The sequence below is a fragment of the Haemaphysalis longicornis genome, unplaced genomic scaffold (genome assembly GCF_048455015.1).
Source record: "Haemaphysalis longicornis isolate Haplotype H1 unplaced genomic scaffold, Haemaphysalis longicornis Haplotype H1 scaffold_10, whole genome shotgun sequence".
Classification (NCBI taxonomy): Eukaryota; Metazoa; Arthropoda; class Arachnida; order Ixodida; family Ixodidae; genus Haemaphysalis; species Haemaphysalis longicornis.
In genome coordinates, this window is record NW_027526204.1 from 98163540 (window position 1) to 98182144 (window position 18605).

Below are 18605 nucleotides of genomic sequence, written 5' to 3' on the forward strand. Positions count from 1 at the left end.
GAAAATTTCCGCCATCGTCGGGATTATAGCCTAGGAACTTGGCTGCCCTGAAATTTGCGCCATAGGGCCTTGTCACCTTCACTCCCCCAAAATTACTCCGTTCGAATCGACTCTAGCCTAACTTGGCGCTTTGGCTGCCCCACATTTTTCGCAATCGGTTGGGCTGGCAGTTTCACTGCCCCAATATTACCGCCATTGACTGCAACGCCTCTCAACTTCGGGGTACCCCAAAATGTTCGCCATCGACACTATAAACTTGGCACACACTGTCCAAATTTTCTGCCATCGCCTGAACTATATCTGTGGTACATATACTGCCCTAAAATTGCTGCCATCGGTGAACTTTGCTGAACGTTGGCTTCCCCAGAATTTCCGCCATCGACTGGACTAAAGCCTTGGCACTTAGCTACCCCAGCATTTTCGTCATCGGCTGGACTATAGACACGACACTTCGGCTTCCCCGAAATTTGCGGCGTCCAGCTGTACTAAAACCTTGGCACTTTCACTGCCTCAAAAGGGAAGGGTACCCGTAATCTGATCGAGGCTTGCAGGGCTGGAACGATCCCATCACGGCATACCTGAGATAATTGTTATATTACGCTTATTTTTCGTGCCTGAATTCGGTCGACCCATATGCTGTTTTTTTTTCCTAGCGGTGATATGGAAGTCCCGGTTATTGTATTAATTATATAGCATGTCAGGATCGTGCACCCAAACTTCAAAAGCATATCTTGGATAACTTGTGGTTGAGGTCCCCACATAAGAGTGTACAGCTTCCCCATATAAAAATTAATACCACTGATAAAACAGCCAGATGACTTCTGTATGTTTATTTTACACCGTAGAAAAATATTTTGCAAATGCTCTTAAAGGGGCTATGAAGACAAAATACAACTTCGTTTTACTTAAAAAAAAAAAACTGCCCTTCAGTACCTCACTGCTCATGCAGCTGCATTCCAGCCACAAAAGACGTTTTTAGGCAAAAAACTACGCCCACCTCCCCTCGCGGGAACCCTGGTGTGATGCGACGCTGAAGGGGGTTCCATTGGCGTCGCATCAAGCAATCGTCGGGTACAGCAAGAGAGCAAGCGCAAACGCAAGTGCGGACGACCGTCGACTGAGAGACCGGCCGGAGCGCGGCACTCCGCTTCTATGCGCAGCGCGCCCGAAGGAGAGGAGATCGCGGAGAGAGAGAGTACTGCACATGCGCATAGTGCGCCGCCGCGCGACCGAAGATGTTAGGAGAGAGTGCTCGCTATCGGAGAGAGGAGAGGAGGCGAGCGGAGGAGAGACGCAGCTGTGCGGATGCGGACGATGGACAGACGCACGCAGGACTGGGCCGCCGGCAAGAGATGCTCCTCTCAGCGTCGCATCTAAAAAAAACACGCAAGAACGGCACTTTAGCACTGACACACCATGGGTCAGCACTAAACAACAACTATCAGTGTGTTAACTGCTAGTTAGCATTCAAGATGCATGATCAAACGGATCAGGAGGCCCCCTGCAAACGTCGTTTCGTTTCTTGGTGGTGGTTTAGGTCGGCGGCCAAACAATCGAACAAACGCGATTCTATGACGTCATAGAAAAAACTCCGACCTCCCCTCGCGGGAACCCCTGCGTAGATGCGACGCATAGGGGGTTCACGTTGCAGCGTTGGACAGCGGAGGAACGGCGCTGGAACGATGGAGCGGAGCGGCGCAGGCACCGCGTTTTATAGCGCGCATAACGGTGAGGGGACGCGCCGGCGCCAGTGCGTCTGCCGCGGCTATGACGCAACACAATCCACTTTAATCCAATCCAAGCCAATCCAATCCAATGCCCCTCGCGAGAGAGTGTTCGCTATCGGAGAGGAAAGGGGGTGAGCGGCGGAGAGCACAGCTGGCGCGGCGAGGAGAATGAGGGAGGGGCGGACGCCGACGACGCCGGATGGAGGGACAAGGCGGGTGAATGAGATGCGGTCGCATCTAAAAGTTTCCAGAAAGTGGTTGGCGTGATGTGTTTTAATAGATCTTGTTCAAAATTTGTGATAAACATGGTGTCATTGTTATGAGGACAAAGCAAACTTGTAATTTGTCTTCATGGGCTCTTCAAATGTGCCTCTAATTTTCTACAGGCTATGCTTGAGAAGTTGTAGACTCCAAATTGTCTTATTGGAACGAAACCACTAAATGTTTGCTTCGATTCGCAACTATCCGAACAAAACCATTATTTGCTTCTGCCCATGTGCCGAGATTTCGGCACATGAAGATCTCCAGATGGTCAAAATTAACCTCCACTACGTCACTCTTCGTAGCCCTGGTGCAGCTTCAGCGCATTAAAACCCACACCCAATTATTCGCTCTTAAAGAAAACACCTGTACTAGCAAGTTCTTTTTACTGGGACATGTTTTCATCACCATTCATTGTGCTATCTTAAGTGAAATTTCATGCAAAAAAGCTTGACAGCTGTCCCACTTACTGCAGTTTTACTGCGAGAGGAATCGCGTGCGCTACCAGTGGGCAAAGACAGCCGAATGAGGTGGAAAAGGAAAAATGGGAAGAAATAAGTGTCAGGAGGGCGTCTCCCTTTTTATCACCAGGCGAGCGGCTCCATGTATGCCCACTACACCTCGGCGTTGCCATACGAACAGATTATATAGTGCTCTTTCCTGCTGGCTTCATATTCTTTTGCTCAGGAGGCTTGAGACCCTTTGACATACTTAACTTGGGCACTTTTTTCGCTCAAAAGGATTCAGAATTGTGGCTTTTTTAGGACCGATGCCTCTAGTGCTGTTGCACTAAAAAAATGATGCAGGGTTATTTGGAGATTCTTCGATCATGTTAGGGGATTTTCATTAAAAAGGTTTAGAACTGAACAGCGTCGCTATAGTGTATCAGAAGAGGGATGTGTCGGGTCCATTTTGAATGAAAATTTCCAATGAGAACTTCTACGGTGAGCAGCGTGCCTGGTGACCACTTCTCACCGGTCGGTTTTACAGGTTTCGTCTGTTACAAATCCAGCCTCAGTTATTTCCATGAATAGTCTCGTTCCCCAATTTTACAGCACAACAGGAGCTCATGGGAAAAACTCCTGTGCTCTAAACAATCTGTTATCATAAAAAGGACCTGCACTACTTTGGTTTGCTTCCTGCACAACACCTCTATGACACTCTAGCACTGCCAAAGGCGGAATATGGAGGGTAGAAAAAATAGGAGGCAGCACGGAGAACAGAAACTTAAAAGGAAGCATGTCACGCTGCCAGCCTTCCCAAACCCACCTCCTCTGAGACCAAATTCTCCTTTCCTGGGGCTTCTCCAGATTCCAATTCATTCTACATCTGGCACGCTGCATCATAGGAATGGTCCACCAGTTCGTGGTAACATTTAGTGGTTCTGGCTGGCTGTTGGAGCTGACATGAAGACTCCAGTTCTGAGATATTTTGTCAATCTAGTGCGAACCCACTAACAGCGTTCCAGACATCAATAAATGTTTCCATCTCTGTTACTAGCCGACGAGGTAGAAACGAAAAGACACAGAAAATATTGTGTAGTTACTTACCAAACTAAAAATTTTATTAAGTTTCCAGTACACGCATTACAAAAAGAAGAAAAAAGGCTACAGAAAAAAAAACTACACAGTTTACACCACCGTCTTTTTGTCTTTTTTTTTTTACTTTTTAAAAGTTTTGCTGGCACTGAAACGTACGTCTACACACACTCACACACAAGCGCACACGCCACATTATATGCAAAAAACTCCTGGCCTTGCGCCTTGAGAAAGCCAGTCCATAAGAACGTGCCGCTGAAATGACGGCAGACATACAAACCAACACACCGCGTCAAAGAGACAACTCCGGGTCGTCCGCGTCGAGGCAACGCAGACGATCCCACATAGCACCGCAAGGCCAGGCTGAGGCTGGACTACTGGAGTAAGCAATTGCCCCCCTCAGATAGAGAGATGAGCGTGCGAGGGGAGGGGCCGTTCAAAGCAGAAGATAAAGAACGTGTCGCGGGACGTCCTATGTCGGTGAATGCTGGGAATTACAAGCTACACTGCAAGTTTTTCAAGAAGCCTAACACGTGCGGCGGTGATTTGTTGAACAGCTACTTACAATGCCAGAAACACGGAGGCACCATTTAGTCGATTAAAAATATCAGCTGAGAAGCTGCTGCAGTGGATATTGGACGGCAGTTCTTTTAATCTCTCTGTCTTCTGTTCATCCCACGTCGTCAATCCGAGCGAAGCTCCGACGGTCAATTTAAAACTAAAACAGTGAACGGCTCCTTCGACAGCACCAACGCTCATGAAATAAGTTTGAGACTGCTCGTCTAATTCTGACATTTAGCTCCGAGCCCCTCAGCACTTCCCGGGGAAAGGAAATTGCCCTCCAAAGGGCCAGAATGATTACGAATTCTCCAAGCGCTTATCCTATACGTACGGAGAGAGATTCCTAGAGTAGGTTGCACTTTGTTGTGCAATCCTGTGCACTACCGCTCGACATGGCATTCTCAGCGTTGCGTCACAGCAGTGTGCGGGGAGGAAAAAAACTTTTCACTGTACTTGCGGTACTTAAATCTACGTCATGAAGCAAGGCTTAGAGTGCAATTCTGAGCATAACATTTGCGCCCAGACATTGTCCGCAAGCACGGCACTCCAGTGGCCTGTCGAAATATGCTTGGCACTGACTGCAGTTACAAGTGATCGTCTGAGCAGAATGCAGCGTCCTGATTCAAGTAGGCTAAAATATCTACGTCACGGCGGCTAAAATTACAGAAAGACCAGAAAAGCAACGAGTCCGTTGCATTATATGTAGGGGGCATAATGGTCTGAGAAAAGGGATCAAGAAAAGTCACACATACGATGATACGGGGTGCATCCCCCCAAAAAACAAAAATAAATGTCTTAATGTGAAAAGATACGTGAACGTTAGATGCACGTGTCCAGCCTCAGCCTGTTATTGCAGGGACATTCGTCACACGAAGCAAGCAACAATTCTTTCTTATCCTGCCGTACACAGGTATACAGTGGTACCGTACCTTACCCGCTCGTCAAATGTGGTTTCATGACACCGGAACAACGTCGCAAAAAGCAGCTACCAAGCCCACATTCACTCGCGAGGGGTGAGAGACAGAAAGGCTGAGATGCGTTCTTTTGTACTTGTCGTTACAACATCGCCACGTCGTAGTGGTTACGCCACTATCGAGTCTTAATAAGATGATGACCTATGCGCAGTGTCCGGGCGTGTTCGCTTGAAAAACTCGTATAGGAACTGTGAAATACTGAGGCCACTATGACGACATAACTGAGCTGCAGCTGATACGGAAACCAGTGGAGACAGAACGACTGATGTTTAAGCTATGAAACGGGAAATTTGTGGAGCTTTATAGTGAGGAGAAAAACAAGACCGGAGTGCACCGTCACAAAAAGCGCGACAGTGAAACGACGTTGAAACCTCTGCCTCAAGCAAGGGAGCTCCGCGTTACCTTTGCTGACAAACAAGACGTACAAAAAGAGAACGAATGGGTGGGCAAAAAATATGCTGTCTTGAATTATTGCCTAACCCATAAACCCGTATGAGCAGGAATGGACTGGTAACAAAAGGGTGAAGAATTAGGAAAGGCAACTAAATTGTGTGCACGGTCAAACAATGCCTGACTGCAGCCCAAATGGACAAAGTACAATTTGAAGGAGCGTTCTTTACGGCACAACCATACGGCTGGACATCAATGGCAGAAAACACCATTGTCTTATGAGCTTCATATGCTGCTTATTTAAAGTTTGCCGCTCCAGTAACAAAAACAGTTAAATAATTTATATGCTCACTGCAATGCCAATATTCAGCTGATGGAAAAAAAATTACCTCATATTGTTACCTGGATCTCCATTTAATTTTAGCCAGTACCTGTAAGTTTGGAACACCAAGTACTTCATAATCTAAGAGAAACCGACACTTAAAGCAAAGCATAGACATGTATACATCGAATTGAATATTGATCCTAGAACACAATGTGTTCAAAATTTAGAAACATTTATGGGAGAGTCTTTTAACTTAATGCGCTATTAGCACAGAAATTCTGACATCAGTTTTACAGAACCATGGAGTTTATACAAAACGAAATCAAGGGTGAACGTAAGCTTGCCTGTGCTTCCTGCTTGATTTTTAAAAGAGATCTCTAAATGGTGCGCAACGTTGGACGACAGGAATAGCATCAACACGCCACGTGGACCACAAATCAGCCTTCATCACATCTGAAAGGCGTGCAAAAACTGCCAACACGAGCGAACTCTGACAAAACTGAATAAATCATCGACATCGCAAACAAACTCCAGTGAGCTGGTACCACAGTTTGAAATGGAGCGAGCTGCCCCCTGCATTCACCGCAGAACTAACAGGGAAACAAACCACTCGTGCGAAGTTGTGTCACCACTGAAGGCCCAAGAACAGCACCTGTTTGACACACAACTTGTCTTTGAAAACTTTTTTTTTTTTCACACACTACGTAAAGAGACGCTCCCAAGTGGGCTGCGCCGATATAACGAGAATTTAATAAAGAAAAAGTTGAACAAAAATATGAGGTAGTAGGGTTCAAGTAGAAACAAATTGTTCGACACGAGCCTACGTTTCAACGTAGACACATTCTCCGAGCCACCTTGTCGGCATCCTTAACACACTGGGTGGATCGTTCAAGCCTCAGGAGCCGATAACGAAACGGGGACGGCCCGTACATGTCCAGATATGTCCCAAACACGTACCAGACATGTCCTAAACACGTCCCGTACATGTCCCAAACACGTCCCGTACACGTACCACCAGACAAGCTACCGTACAAGTCCCACAGACGTCCTGTAAAGCGGCTCGGCGTCTGGTTTACATACTAGATGAATTGCAGTGCGGAATGACTTCGATGTTTTTTTGTCAAGGGGGAAAAACAAGGTGTGGTAGAGAAGAAGAGTATGCGCATCTCAAGAGCTACAGAACGTCTCACTTCCACATTCACCTTTCGCACGCGTGCACACGCACACAAAAAAAGCGAACGCACTTCACGCCACTTCCCAAAGCGACAAACGGGCCCGACACAGCCCCCAAACGTCGGAAAATGGATCGAGGCAGATGACATACAAACACACACACATGCTCGCGTTGAAAACAGTACCCCAAAAAGGCCTCTCAATTTGACGAGGTTGATGACGAGAAAAAAAAAAACTCGAAAAGAGAGGAAACAGTTTTTCAACACGCATGTATGGGCAAGTATTGTTCAGGGACGTGAAAGTACAGGTTGATCCAGGCATGTGACGCATTTTTTTTCCCCTCTAAGGACGTTCCAATGCTAAGTAAAATGTGAAGAAAACAGTGCCTTCGGACCACGACTCAAAGCGTAAGTCGACAAATCTTTATTCCCTGAAAGTCATGAGTGATTGCGACAGAGGGGGCTGCAAGGTAACGAAAGCTCTGTCGCGTATTACTGCCAACATTGTTGTGACAGGACCTGCTACTAAGTTTTAGCTTCGAAGCTCAAGACAAACATTACCCGTTATGAAGTTGGTGAACGACGCAGCATAAAAACTTCCTTTACAGTGAATGGAGATGCTTGCTACCTTGCAAGTAGAAATATGATACAGAAGCGCTTAACACTTGCTGTCCCCCTCCTGTCTTCACTGTAGAAAAAAAACGAATAAAAAATACCCGAGATACAATGACGTATTTGAGCGTCAGGACTTTCCCAGTCTGTACGCCACCGATATCATCGCTGCGAACCATGCAAGTTTTTTTTGCACCACACAAAGACGACGACGCACGATAAAAAGAAGCATACACAATTATCGGCACAATTGTTTACAATCCAATGCACTGAGCTAGCAGTTGCGATGCTCCCACATAATTGCACAAACACAAAGATTGCTTCCAATAACGCATCTTGAAATCGATGCAAGAACAATCTTCCACGCTCTGCGCTAGAGACATACCGATGCAACATCTCGCCAGAGGTTTCTGGCAGCTCCAAAACTGGCCATGAAAGCACCTTTCCCAAGGGCGCTTGCGGACAGGCAACCTGGCATACTGTACAACACGGTTGCCCGACTATTTCCAGGGCAGTGTTATTTTTTCTAATCCACATAAATAATTTCCAGTGAAGTCAAATTAGGCTATGAAAGAAGAAGGCATTCTCTTCTTGCTGTATGCACAAACAGCGCCAAATGCTTTGTTACTACAAGCGAACGTATTTGAAGTGGTTTGAGCAATAACTTTAATGTACCACACTGATATCAAAATCTTTGCGGCATCTCTACATAGCCATTGAGCCGATCACCGTCCAGTGGACATTTGCTAAAAAAATACTTTTGCTAAGCGAGGCCGAATTGAGTCTTTCTGAAGAATCGTACGCCTTAAAGTGCTTCCAGGAAATCTGGCCAGAGCTGATTTTTGGGAAACCCGGTCCGCAAGTAACCTCAGGCAAGGGTATTTCGCCAGCAGCAACGCTAGGCCTGATGCCACAAACTGCTTCTTGCAGCGCAAGTGTAGGTTACATTAGAGAAACAAACTCGAAGGTATATCATCAAGACCTTACGCAGAAAAAATAATCCTGCCCAGAACAATGTGGCCGCGAACAAGCAAGCAAGCAAGCTTGAGACAAATTCGGCCCGCACGAGGCTGCGGCACTTTTCACGACAATTGCGTGTACATACAGAGATAAGTCGGCAGTTGTACAACATGTGCAGAGGCAAGATTTACAAACGTACAGGCGTCTAATATGAAAAAGCTCCCTCTAACAAAATATGTATATATTCGTACTTAAGTATAATTCTAGCTTCAACAAAAATAGTTTTCATTTCGCTCCTTTTTTTTTTTCCATCTCTCTTTAACCCATCAATGATCTCATTCTTGCAAGACAAGCTGTTTTGTCGCTTCTTTTCTTGCGCGCTTTACCATTTAGTACTCCTTGCAAGTACTGTTCCGACACTCAATTTGTACAGCCACACCGTTTTGACTTTGTTGTCCTACCTTGGTATCCGGAGCGGAGCAGCGCCCGACCGGAAACACCCGAGGTTTATACGAGGCGAGCGTTAGGGTTAACAAGAACCTGCCTTTAAAATGCCACGCGTTTGCCAGTACTAGTCCGAAAACTGCAAGAAATGCTGCTCATTTATCAGCGTCACAGATCTAGCAAGTTTGCAAAGTTTGAGCCAGTGTTCAGGTAGCAGAGGTGACATGGCCCAATAGCAATCCAAGAAGAACAGTTGCGTTAAAATGCTAAAACTGTCATGTTCTGCGGGAGCTAGAAACATGATTCCATGCGCTGGCACATTTTCCAAGAAACCTTTTAGGTGAGCAGCATCACAATTAGTCTCAATCCAGATTGATTTGTTGAAAAAGACATTCGCAAGTTTGTCCTTGGCAGCAAGACGGTTTCACGCGTCAAGCGTACACATCCTTAAATTGCTCGAATTACATAACAGCGCCCAAGGCGTGACATTTCAAAGCTCAGAGGCAACATTTGAGTGTTCATTCATGGCAGCTCCTGAATTGCAGAAGCAATGTGAAGTGCTCCGTAAAGAAAAGCAGCTTTCCGGTAGGTCATCTCACCTCGCTACGATAAATAAAGGTGTGCTTACAATCCTTGGGTGTTTCCTGGCCAGACACTGCCTTAACAATCCTTTTGGCCCCTTCCGAAAGCTCCGAAAGCTCTTGGCCTTCTCACGGTAAACCCGACACCAATGAGAAACCTCGACCGCCGAACGCAGTGATCGTCAAAGAACAGAACCGTCTCTGGCTTATTCTTTTCCCCGGCAAACGACTCTGCCTGTTTAGGATTTCTCTCAACTACCAGCCTGTTTGCATCAAATTGCCATTCAAAAAATGCCCTCAAATAAAATACTTCCCCATCAACCTAAGGCACAAACTCCTTTTTTTTTTCTGTTTTCAATCAAAAACCCTTCCTCTCGCACTTTCACACAAGTGGGACTCCGACAAGGAGAGAGGGTATTGCGAGAAAGCAACGCTTTCCAATACCTCCTCCATTTTTTTTTTTAACTCTGTAACTCTTCTACACCGGGCTACAATGACCAACTGACTCTCTTATCGTGTAACTTAAGACCACTTCTGTATAACACTTCCGCAGCATTTTTTTTTTCTTTTTGCTCTTTAAACCTGACACACATGGACCTGTTTCACTGGGAGGTAGACAATGTGCAATTCCGAGGCACCAAGGAAGTATGTATACATATATATGTGTATATATTTATATATAGACTGTATTCACGCGCATGTGATTTTTTCTCTTACTCCGTATGTATAATATATATATATTTATATTTATATTTATAAGCCAAAAAACATGCACCAGGTGAAATGAAGGTAAGGGGCATGGTGGGTGGACGCTGGGTGAAACATTCGACTAAGCCACACACCAGGCATGGGCAGGCACAAACGCAGAAACACTCAATAAGAGAGGACAAAAAAGAAGGAAAGAAGTCGACGACGACAACACAAAACTCTCACGCATCGAAATGACAAACCGGTCGCCAGGAAAAAACGTGAGAAATGAACTATCCATCGCCTGCTGGCAATGCAAGTCTTTGCAGTCGGCTCATTGCAATCTTTACACCAGTGCTGTCAAGTGTCCGTAAAGCTTTGGGAGGGTGCTCCCTTTTATTTTGGCCCTGCATTTTTTTTTTCGCCTGAATGTCTGACAACTAAAAAGTCATGTAAGTCAGGCGTCAGCAGAGACTTCTTGAGCCTTTTTCGGTAATGTGTGCCCCTTGAAATGTTAATTTATGCAGCTAGGTTGACAAGCGTACTAAAGAACATTGACATCATTTGAAGCAACGCGTTTTCGTCAAGCAGACGATAACAAACAAACTTTTTAAGTCTACATAGCACACGTTTCCTGAAAAAGTGTTACTTGTACAAATGCAAAAGTTACATTCGGTGATAGACATTTCTTTACGGACTTTACGGAACGTTGAAGAAAACAACATAAACGCCAATCAAGCGTTGAGCCCGCATCCAAACTGCATTGCCAGCATTTTTTTTCCGCCACACGAGCAACATTCCCGCATCGTCAACGACGACTCTGACTCGCCACGACACCAAAGAGTCGCAGCTCTCTTCCTACCTCGCACGCTGGTCATGCTCCAAAGGCAACATCAGCTCCCGCTTCAAGAACGACTAAAGATACGAAACAGAAAGGCATCACACAGCTGAGTGGAAAAAGTGGGAATTAACTGGTGGCAATGACCCTGACGTAAGCAATGCGTGCTTGACAGCCATGGGCTCCAAGACACATCTCAAGTGTACTCTCTTCATGCGACGTCAGGTAGTTTTGTGCCACTGAACAAAGCATGTGAGATCTTGTTTCTAGGAAGGAACAGAAGGAGGTTAGAAGAAAGCGGGTCTATGGTCGAGATGGAACGGCCCGGCACCGTTGTAGATGGCTCGAATCCTCACTGCCCTCTGCTGAAAGGAGCCAGACAGGCGAAGAGAGTAAAGAAACAATGGCAGCTTTATCTTTCACACCAAACAGCTGGTCAAAAGTAGCGAGAACAACTAAGGTGAAGAGACGCATTTCGTTACAAAAGAAACCAAAGGGTTGGAACGTGGCTCGCGTGGTATACCTGATGCCCAGGCCTTCTTTGGAAATGCAAGGGCTTCCCTTTCACATCTCGGCCGATCCACCTCAGACTTTTTTTTTTCCTCTCCTCGCACAATCACCTTTTCATGAGCTGCTCTCATTTTACGATGAGGACGGTGCCTCTTCGACCTGATCTTGGTAAGCCAACTGCCGACCGGTCACCGGCGTCGGCCGGCGGCCGGCCAAAGTCTCATTCATTCAGGTACTGCTGTTGCCTTTGGCACGAATGTGACCACTTAGAGATGTTACGGAGAGCCCGCCGGTAAAAACCCGCGTGCCCGTCCGCGCTGCGGCGAAGGCGTGGTGACAATGACGGCGGTGAACATAAGATACGGCACGATTTCTGGCCGACAACATCGGCGTACGGGACAATACTCGTTAAAAGATGCATAAAGACTTGGTATGGATGGAGGCGACACTGAAGCTTAAAAGAACTAACATCAGCAAAGCGCAACAGCCCGCGTACGAAAATCCCACGCCTTGTGGGGGGAGACAAAAAAATTCATCAAGACAAGACAGGGGCGTAACAGGGATTAAGACGGCCAGTGGTGACGCTTCGAGGTTATGCAGCGATATACACGAGCGTAAAGATGAAAAGCCGGCTACTATACAACCAGTCCAAAGCAGAAGCGGTCGAAAGGGAGAGGCGGATCGCTGAAACAATTGGCGAGAGAAAAAATAAAAGATCGAAACCGACAAAACGGTGAACACGCCACGGCAGGAAAGTTGACAAAATGAAAGGTACAGGATGCCCAAACTCCGTTCCGTGGACATTCGCAACTTCGTTCTTGACGAAGCGGCCGCGGTGCCCCCGAGCACCTCGAGCCCTCCTCTCCTACCTCGCTACCTGTTACCCCCTCTCCCCAAACCCCGCACACACATCGAGAGCACACCATACAGGCACCTATGTTTGAGCCGCTGATGCAAGCACTGGACACGACGATGACGAATGGCCGCACGAGAAAACGCTATGTGAACGCTACATGGACGCAACACGGGCAGTGGCTTCAAACCAGGGCCAGCCCTTCTTTCATCACCTTCGCTACACCTTTCTCTTTTTCCCCCTCACTCCCTCTCCTTTCGCCTCTTCCCTCTCTTTGCTTGCTCCTTCCTCCTTTTTTTTTTTTTTTCTTCTCCCTTTTGGACGTAGAAAACACTCCAGCCCAGCTCACCGCACAGAGCGGACAGAGCGAAAGAAACCCTGAGAAGCTAACGTGTGTCAAAACAGCACACCATGAATGTTACACACACCGAAACAAAGTTGCGATACGCTCAAAGGAGAAGTTTTCAAGCAGTGGCACAGCAGAGCGGAAGACTGCACTAGCGCTTTTCAAAGGCCAAGTCACGACAGGTGCCGACGGGGACGTTGCACCCGGGTGGTTGTCCAGGTTCAGAGACAAGTTTGATACAGCTGTCAGCCAAAATAACAAGTAGGCGACTTTTGCAGTCTTGGCGGAAACAAGCTGAAAGGTAACATACACAAGCTTTGTACCCGATTCACGACGCAGGAACTTTTCAGCCATACCCGAGTTGAGCAACAGGAAAAACCAACTCATCGATAGAGCCGTTATCAGCAAAGATACCCGTTGCAGTAGTGCGCACAAAAAACTGGACAGAACAACGAAGTGTGTACCTGAGATAAAACTGCACCAAACACCTTTGAAAGGTGGTGAAGAGGGAAGCCTACTTTTGCTCGTACAAAGAACAAGTTCAGAATGGGCAGACAAAGGCTTAAGGCTGTATCTAAAAGTAAAACCCGGTTGTAAGGGGCTCCTTCGAAGCTGTCGGGTCTCTGCTGAACACTGAACACCTGATCTCCTTTTCGATTAAAGACGCCTAGCGTAGCACTCGTCTTCCAAGCCGACAGGCCACGTGCAATAAGTGAGCAAAAGCAAAACCCCTGCGTGAGGCATCAAGAGCAACACAACAATGCTCCACCAAATCACACAAAAAAAACAAGGAAATTATTGCAACACAAGCGAGGATGCCACGGCAGCCTCCAAGCAGTTCGAGAGGAGACGAGCGAGGCGTCGCGTGACGGTTGCGAGAGAGCAAACGTGCGTCACGCAGCAGCTGAAGAAGAGCGAAGCGCAGGAAAAAGGTACCAACGACCCAGTAAGCGCAACAGCAAAGAGATAGGAACTTTCGTGGCGAAACAAGAGACGCAATCACAGGAGCGCAGCATCGCGCTGCTGGTAGCGCGAGAAAAAACGGCCGGAGGAAACGGGTGCGAGAGCCCGACAAGCGGCCAGAGCGGCCAGCGCTGCGAAGAAATGACAAAGGCAAAGCCACAGAACCAGCCGACAAGGTCCCGATCCGATCCAGCCATGCGTCAGTGCACGAGCAGAAAACAGCACAGCGAGCGAAACAAACGACGTAGTCTGAGCTGAAAAACGTGGGGGGGGGGCTGAATGTGATGCGCACGAAACAGTGAAGCTGGGGAAGAGGGGAAAAATCAGGGCCACTACATAATGCACGGAAGAAGATTCTGAATGAAATGTGTTTTTAAAACAACGCGGCCAAGTGATACGCATGACTACACGACGGTTGCAAGCGGTTCGAGCCTTGCACTATGAGGCTTGGTTTAAAGCTTCTCTTTTCTGACCCATTAACAATGTTGGCAGTAGGTTGCTAGCAATGGTGATCCGATGTGCGATGAATGATCCAAGACTCGAACACTTGCAACCACAATAAATGTGCTGTCACTGAAGCAACAAAAAACTGCCGATTCCTAACTGACAAACTCCGCATAAATAGATGCAGCATGGGTCGTGAACAGTAAAACTAGTCACCGAGCAGCGAAGAACAAACAAACACCGCAGTCTTAAAAGAAAGGCCTCACTGCGAAGCGTATAAATAAGGGTCTGAAGTCAAAGAAACAAGTGTGCACACGGTAAAAGCAAGGCAACCGAACCTTCTTCGCTTGACAGCAAAGCGCGGCCAAAGAATGTGCAAAGCATACAGGGCGTATAGTGGTTAGAGCACAAACAACTCGGGACGCCCCGGAAACCTCAGCGTACAAGTCCTGGCGACACACGCGTCTCCACTCTAATAGCACCAACAAAACCTCGCGCACTACTCAGCACGTCGTGATGATTGTGATCAAACGTCGCAGGCGTCGCGACGTCCAAACTCCGCCGACGTCCCGACGCCTGGATCAGCAGAGAAGCCTTCTTCCGCTCGTCACCGTCACAAAGCGCGAAACGTGTCCGTCGCAGTCCCTATTGCAAGAGACACAGTCCGCTTCACCGCCGAGCAAGAAAGCCACGCGGCAAAGCCACCTCACAAGTCCGCTGCTGCTTCTTCTTTTTCTTCTTCCGTCAAAACTCATCCGCAGACTTCCCCTTCTAGGAAAACGGGGCACGCACGTGAAACACGCACTGACACTGCACGCACCGCAAGTTTGTGGAGGGGGGAAGGAGACGCCCGGTCGAAAGCAGTCACTTCTTCGATGCCGACAACGCTTCCACCCTTGAAACAATGTGGTCTTGCTGAACAATGGAGACACCTCTTTTTTTTCTTCGTCACACGCCTCCTCCTGCGTTGCTTCACTCCCATCCTCACACCACGAGTCCAGGCACAAAGTAAGGGTGGAGAAGGAGGAAAGAAGAATGACACTGTAACAAGAGGGTAGCAAAACAAAAACCCAAACGCCAACAAGTTGCCCCAGAAAACCAGGATGCGGCACAGCACCACTTGTCAGCAGCGAAAGGGCCATTCATGTGGGTGTAAAAAAAAAAAAAAAAAAAAAAAAAAAACTGAGGTAGGACATTTGAAGTAAAACAAAAACCCCCCAAAAAGCGAAAAAGAAAGTGAGGGTAAAGCAGAAAAGAGGAGGCTCAGTTTGTGAATGTGTCCTCGTTTCGAAGTGACCCGTCCTACGTGAGCAATCACCGGTTCAGTCGCGACATTGTCATATCATACGGCGCAATGTCTCGGCAGGCAAAAGCACCTGTGCCTAACGCCTACCAGTTTCACCTAGCCTACCGCAGTCCCATAGTATGTCATGAGCAAAGCCTGCCACGACATACCCGAGACCACCTAAGACCTGCCCTTAAACGAGTACTCGTCAATTCCAGCGTTTCTTGCTGCGATACACGCCACACACAACCGCAAGCAACAAGAGGCAACATAACGTACGGAACGCATGTTCCTGCCAATCTTCCCACCTCCTTAAAAATGCACTCAAATCACTTATACAGCTCACAGTGCACGCAATATGAGGACCCGAGAGTTGGCGAAAAATACCCATCGTTGCGAACAGCATCGCAATGAACATCAGACAAACCGAAAGACTAAGACGAAAAAAAAAAGAAACACAGAGAGAGAGAAGCAAACCCACACTTGTTTAAACAGCGATGAAACAAAGTGATGTCAAAGCAGCTGTGCCGGATCACAATGAAAAGTTGCTGACGTTAATAGAGCATAATAGATACTAGTAGCGGCAATAACAAAGCATAAAAACTCTTCAAAAATGCACCGGGAAACTTGACACATGCAATGGCTGAAAAACACGTTGAAATAAACAGGATGTTGCACAAAATGTGCCATTGCGTTGCCTGCTAACAACTGGAGCGGCAAAAAAAAAAAAAAAAGCGAGAAAAGAAAAACAACCGCAAGTAAGCCACAGCGACCGCAACCAAGGTACTTAGACACCGGGATTGTGAAGAATTGACTGTGCCTTCGTTAAGGCAATGGGTACAGAATGAATCCACAAAAAAGGAAACAACACGCACACACTGTATCACACGCAACAAAACAACAGGAATGAGGTACTCTGAAACCCGTTAAGAGACAAAACTACTACTACTATGTTCGATTTGGCATTCGTTCGAGAAAGAAAAAAATAATATAAAAAAGGAGGGAGAGAATATGTTAACCCGTAATTTCATTTGTGTTCGACGTTTTCTTTCTTTTTTTTTTTTCGCATCTTCATTGTAGTAGTATTGTACTTTTTTTCTTTGTCGTTTCTGTCCTGAGGTAGCGTGGAAAGCTTGTTCCCATCCCGGGCAAGTCATGGGGAGATGCAGCGTATAACCACACACAGCGCTCCCCAAACAGTCTCCGCAACTGCCCCCCGCGTGTCTCAAGTGGCATATTGCTCAGGAAACCTCTGCAAATGACTTCTATCAACCAGATACTGCGACCCCGTTATCGGCACAGCCGCTCTCGTCATTTCCAGCACAACTGATTCCTGCGCTGCTGGAATTTCTACCTCGTATTGCACAGCTGGCCGCTAATGTGGGTGGCCGTTGATCGGCCACTGATCGGCCGCTGATCGGCCGCTGCTCGGTCGTCCTTGTAGACTCTCGTGGTTCCTCTTGTGGTCGATGGGATAAAATCTTTCTGTGCCAACTCCTAACGCCAGCTTCGCTTTTTTTTCTTCTTCTCCAGCAGCGGCTAGTTAGCCGTCGCCATCCTGTTCCATACTGCTGACACACTGAGAGCTCGGCATCCTGAAAAGGGCAAAAAGGAATTTAACGCTTTAGGGACCCCCACTGCACTTTCGTAACATGCAACGAACATTTATGAACATGATGGAGGAGGAGGGTTGTGGGGTTACAGGCTTCTGAGGCGCGTATCATCGGAACAGTTTCACGAAGTGAGGAAACTGCATAGTTTTTTTTTTAACTTTCAAGGACTACTAAGCGTTCCTTAGAATGTATCAAATGTGAAAGCATCAGTGTCCAATTGCGGAGTGGTTAGGCAGGTATTGTCGGTGCCGCCATAACGGCCTGGATCTCTGATGACTGCTGCGATGCTGGGTGAAGCACCGGCAAAAGTCAAAGCTAAGCGGGGTGCTAGCTGAAATCAAAAGTCCTCTTGTGATTGTCATCATCATGGCAGAAATCAGCCCGGGAAGAACAAAAGACACACAAAGCTGGCCGGACAAGGTGCTGCTAATGTCTACTTTGAGCGTCCTTTGTTTCTCCTTTAGACAAGTCAGAGTCCTTCAATGCCTTTCGGGTCATGAAACTTCGCCGTAACACTATGGGAGAGCTTCGTACGCTGCCGCGCCGCGGCGCTGGTGTTGATCGGAGGGCAGCCGGGGGCATGGTCAGAGCGCGTTTGGCAGGGAATGGACCACGAAGTAAGATAAAACAGACGCTCGCCGCCTTATCAGCAGTGCGCTTTCGCTTTCCGTGTCGTGGGCCGCTCAAATGGACTTTCGTGAGTGGCGAAAAAATTTGGGTCTAATGGGTATGCTGCTACTGCGTTCCCACCTGCCGGTCTGGCTACAGAGCAGCGGTGGCCGCCCGATGCCCTCCGATCTGCGGTGGCGCCCCTTGCGGTAGCCTTTGTCCCCGTACGAAACTTGGCCGGGAGTTTCATGACCAGAGAAGCATTGAAGGAGTCTGGTCAAGTCCACCGCTAGTCACCTAGAGCCATAGTAGCATAGTGGGTGTGTGCTTGTAATGCATTCCGGAGGCCCTGGGTTCATCCAGACCAGATTTGCCCAATTTTCTTTCCGACTCCATTACTTTCCCTTGAATCTCTATGTGCCATCAGTCACTCGCCGCGGTGGCTCAGTAACTAAGGCGCTGCGCTGCTGAGCACGAAGTCACAACACACCTGCCGCGGTGGCTCAGTGGCTAAGGCGTGGCGCTGCTAAGCACGAGGTCGCGGGTTCAATTCCCGGCCGCGGCGGCTGCTTTTCTGGTGGAGGCGTAAAGCAAAAACCCCCTGTGTGTACGAGATTTTGGCACACGTTAAAGATCCCCATGTAATCGAAATTAATCCAGAGCCCACCACTACGGCGTGCCTCATCGCCTGCGTTGCGTCGACACGTTAAACCCTACAATCAATCATGTGCCATCAGTCATTTTGTCAAGCATGTTCTTGACCTACCTAGCCAGTTAATGCTTTTGCATCGAAACCTAGATTTTGGGAACCACGGAACGCACCAAACAGTGGTTTGTTAATAGTAACAACAATATTAATAATAATCGTACAACCATGATGATCACTAGCAACCAGGCATGCAACATCGTATT

General features: G+C 47.5%; 1 protein-coding gene across 11 annotated transcripts in view; it reads right to left on the reverse strand.

The window, feature by feature from the left end:
• Positions 1–3522: 3522 nt before the first annotated feature.
• The window catches only part of LOC144158922 (uncharacterized), a 233401-nt gene continuing 218318 nt past the window's right edge, over positions 3523–18605 (reverse strand). For all 11 annotated transcript variants that reach the window (XM_077690120.1, XM_077690114.1, XM_077690123.1 and 8 more), the window contains one exon: positions 3523–17066. In XM_077690120.1, the coding sequence (XP_077546246.1) occupies positions 17015–17066 (52 nt within the window). In that variant the 3' untranslated portion in view covers positions 3523–17014. The remainder of the gene's footprint in view (positions 17067–18605) is intronic.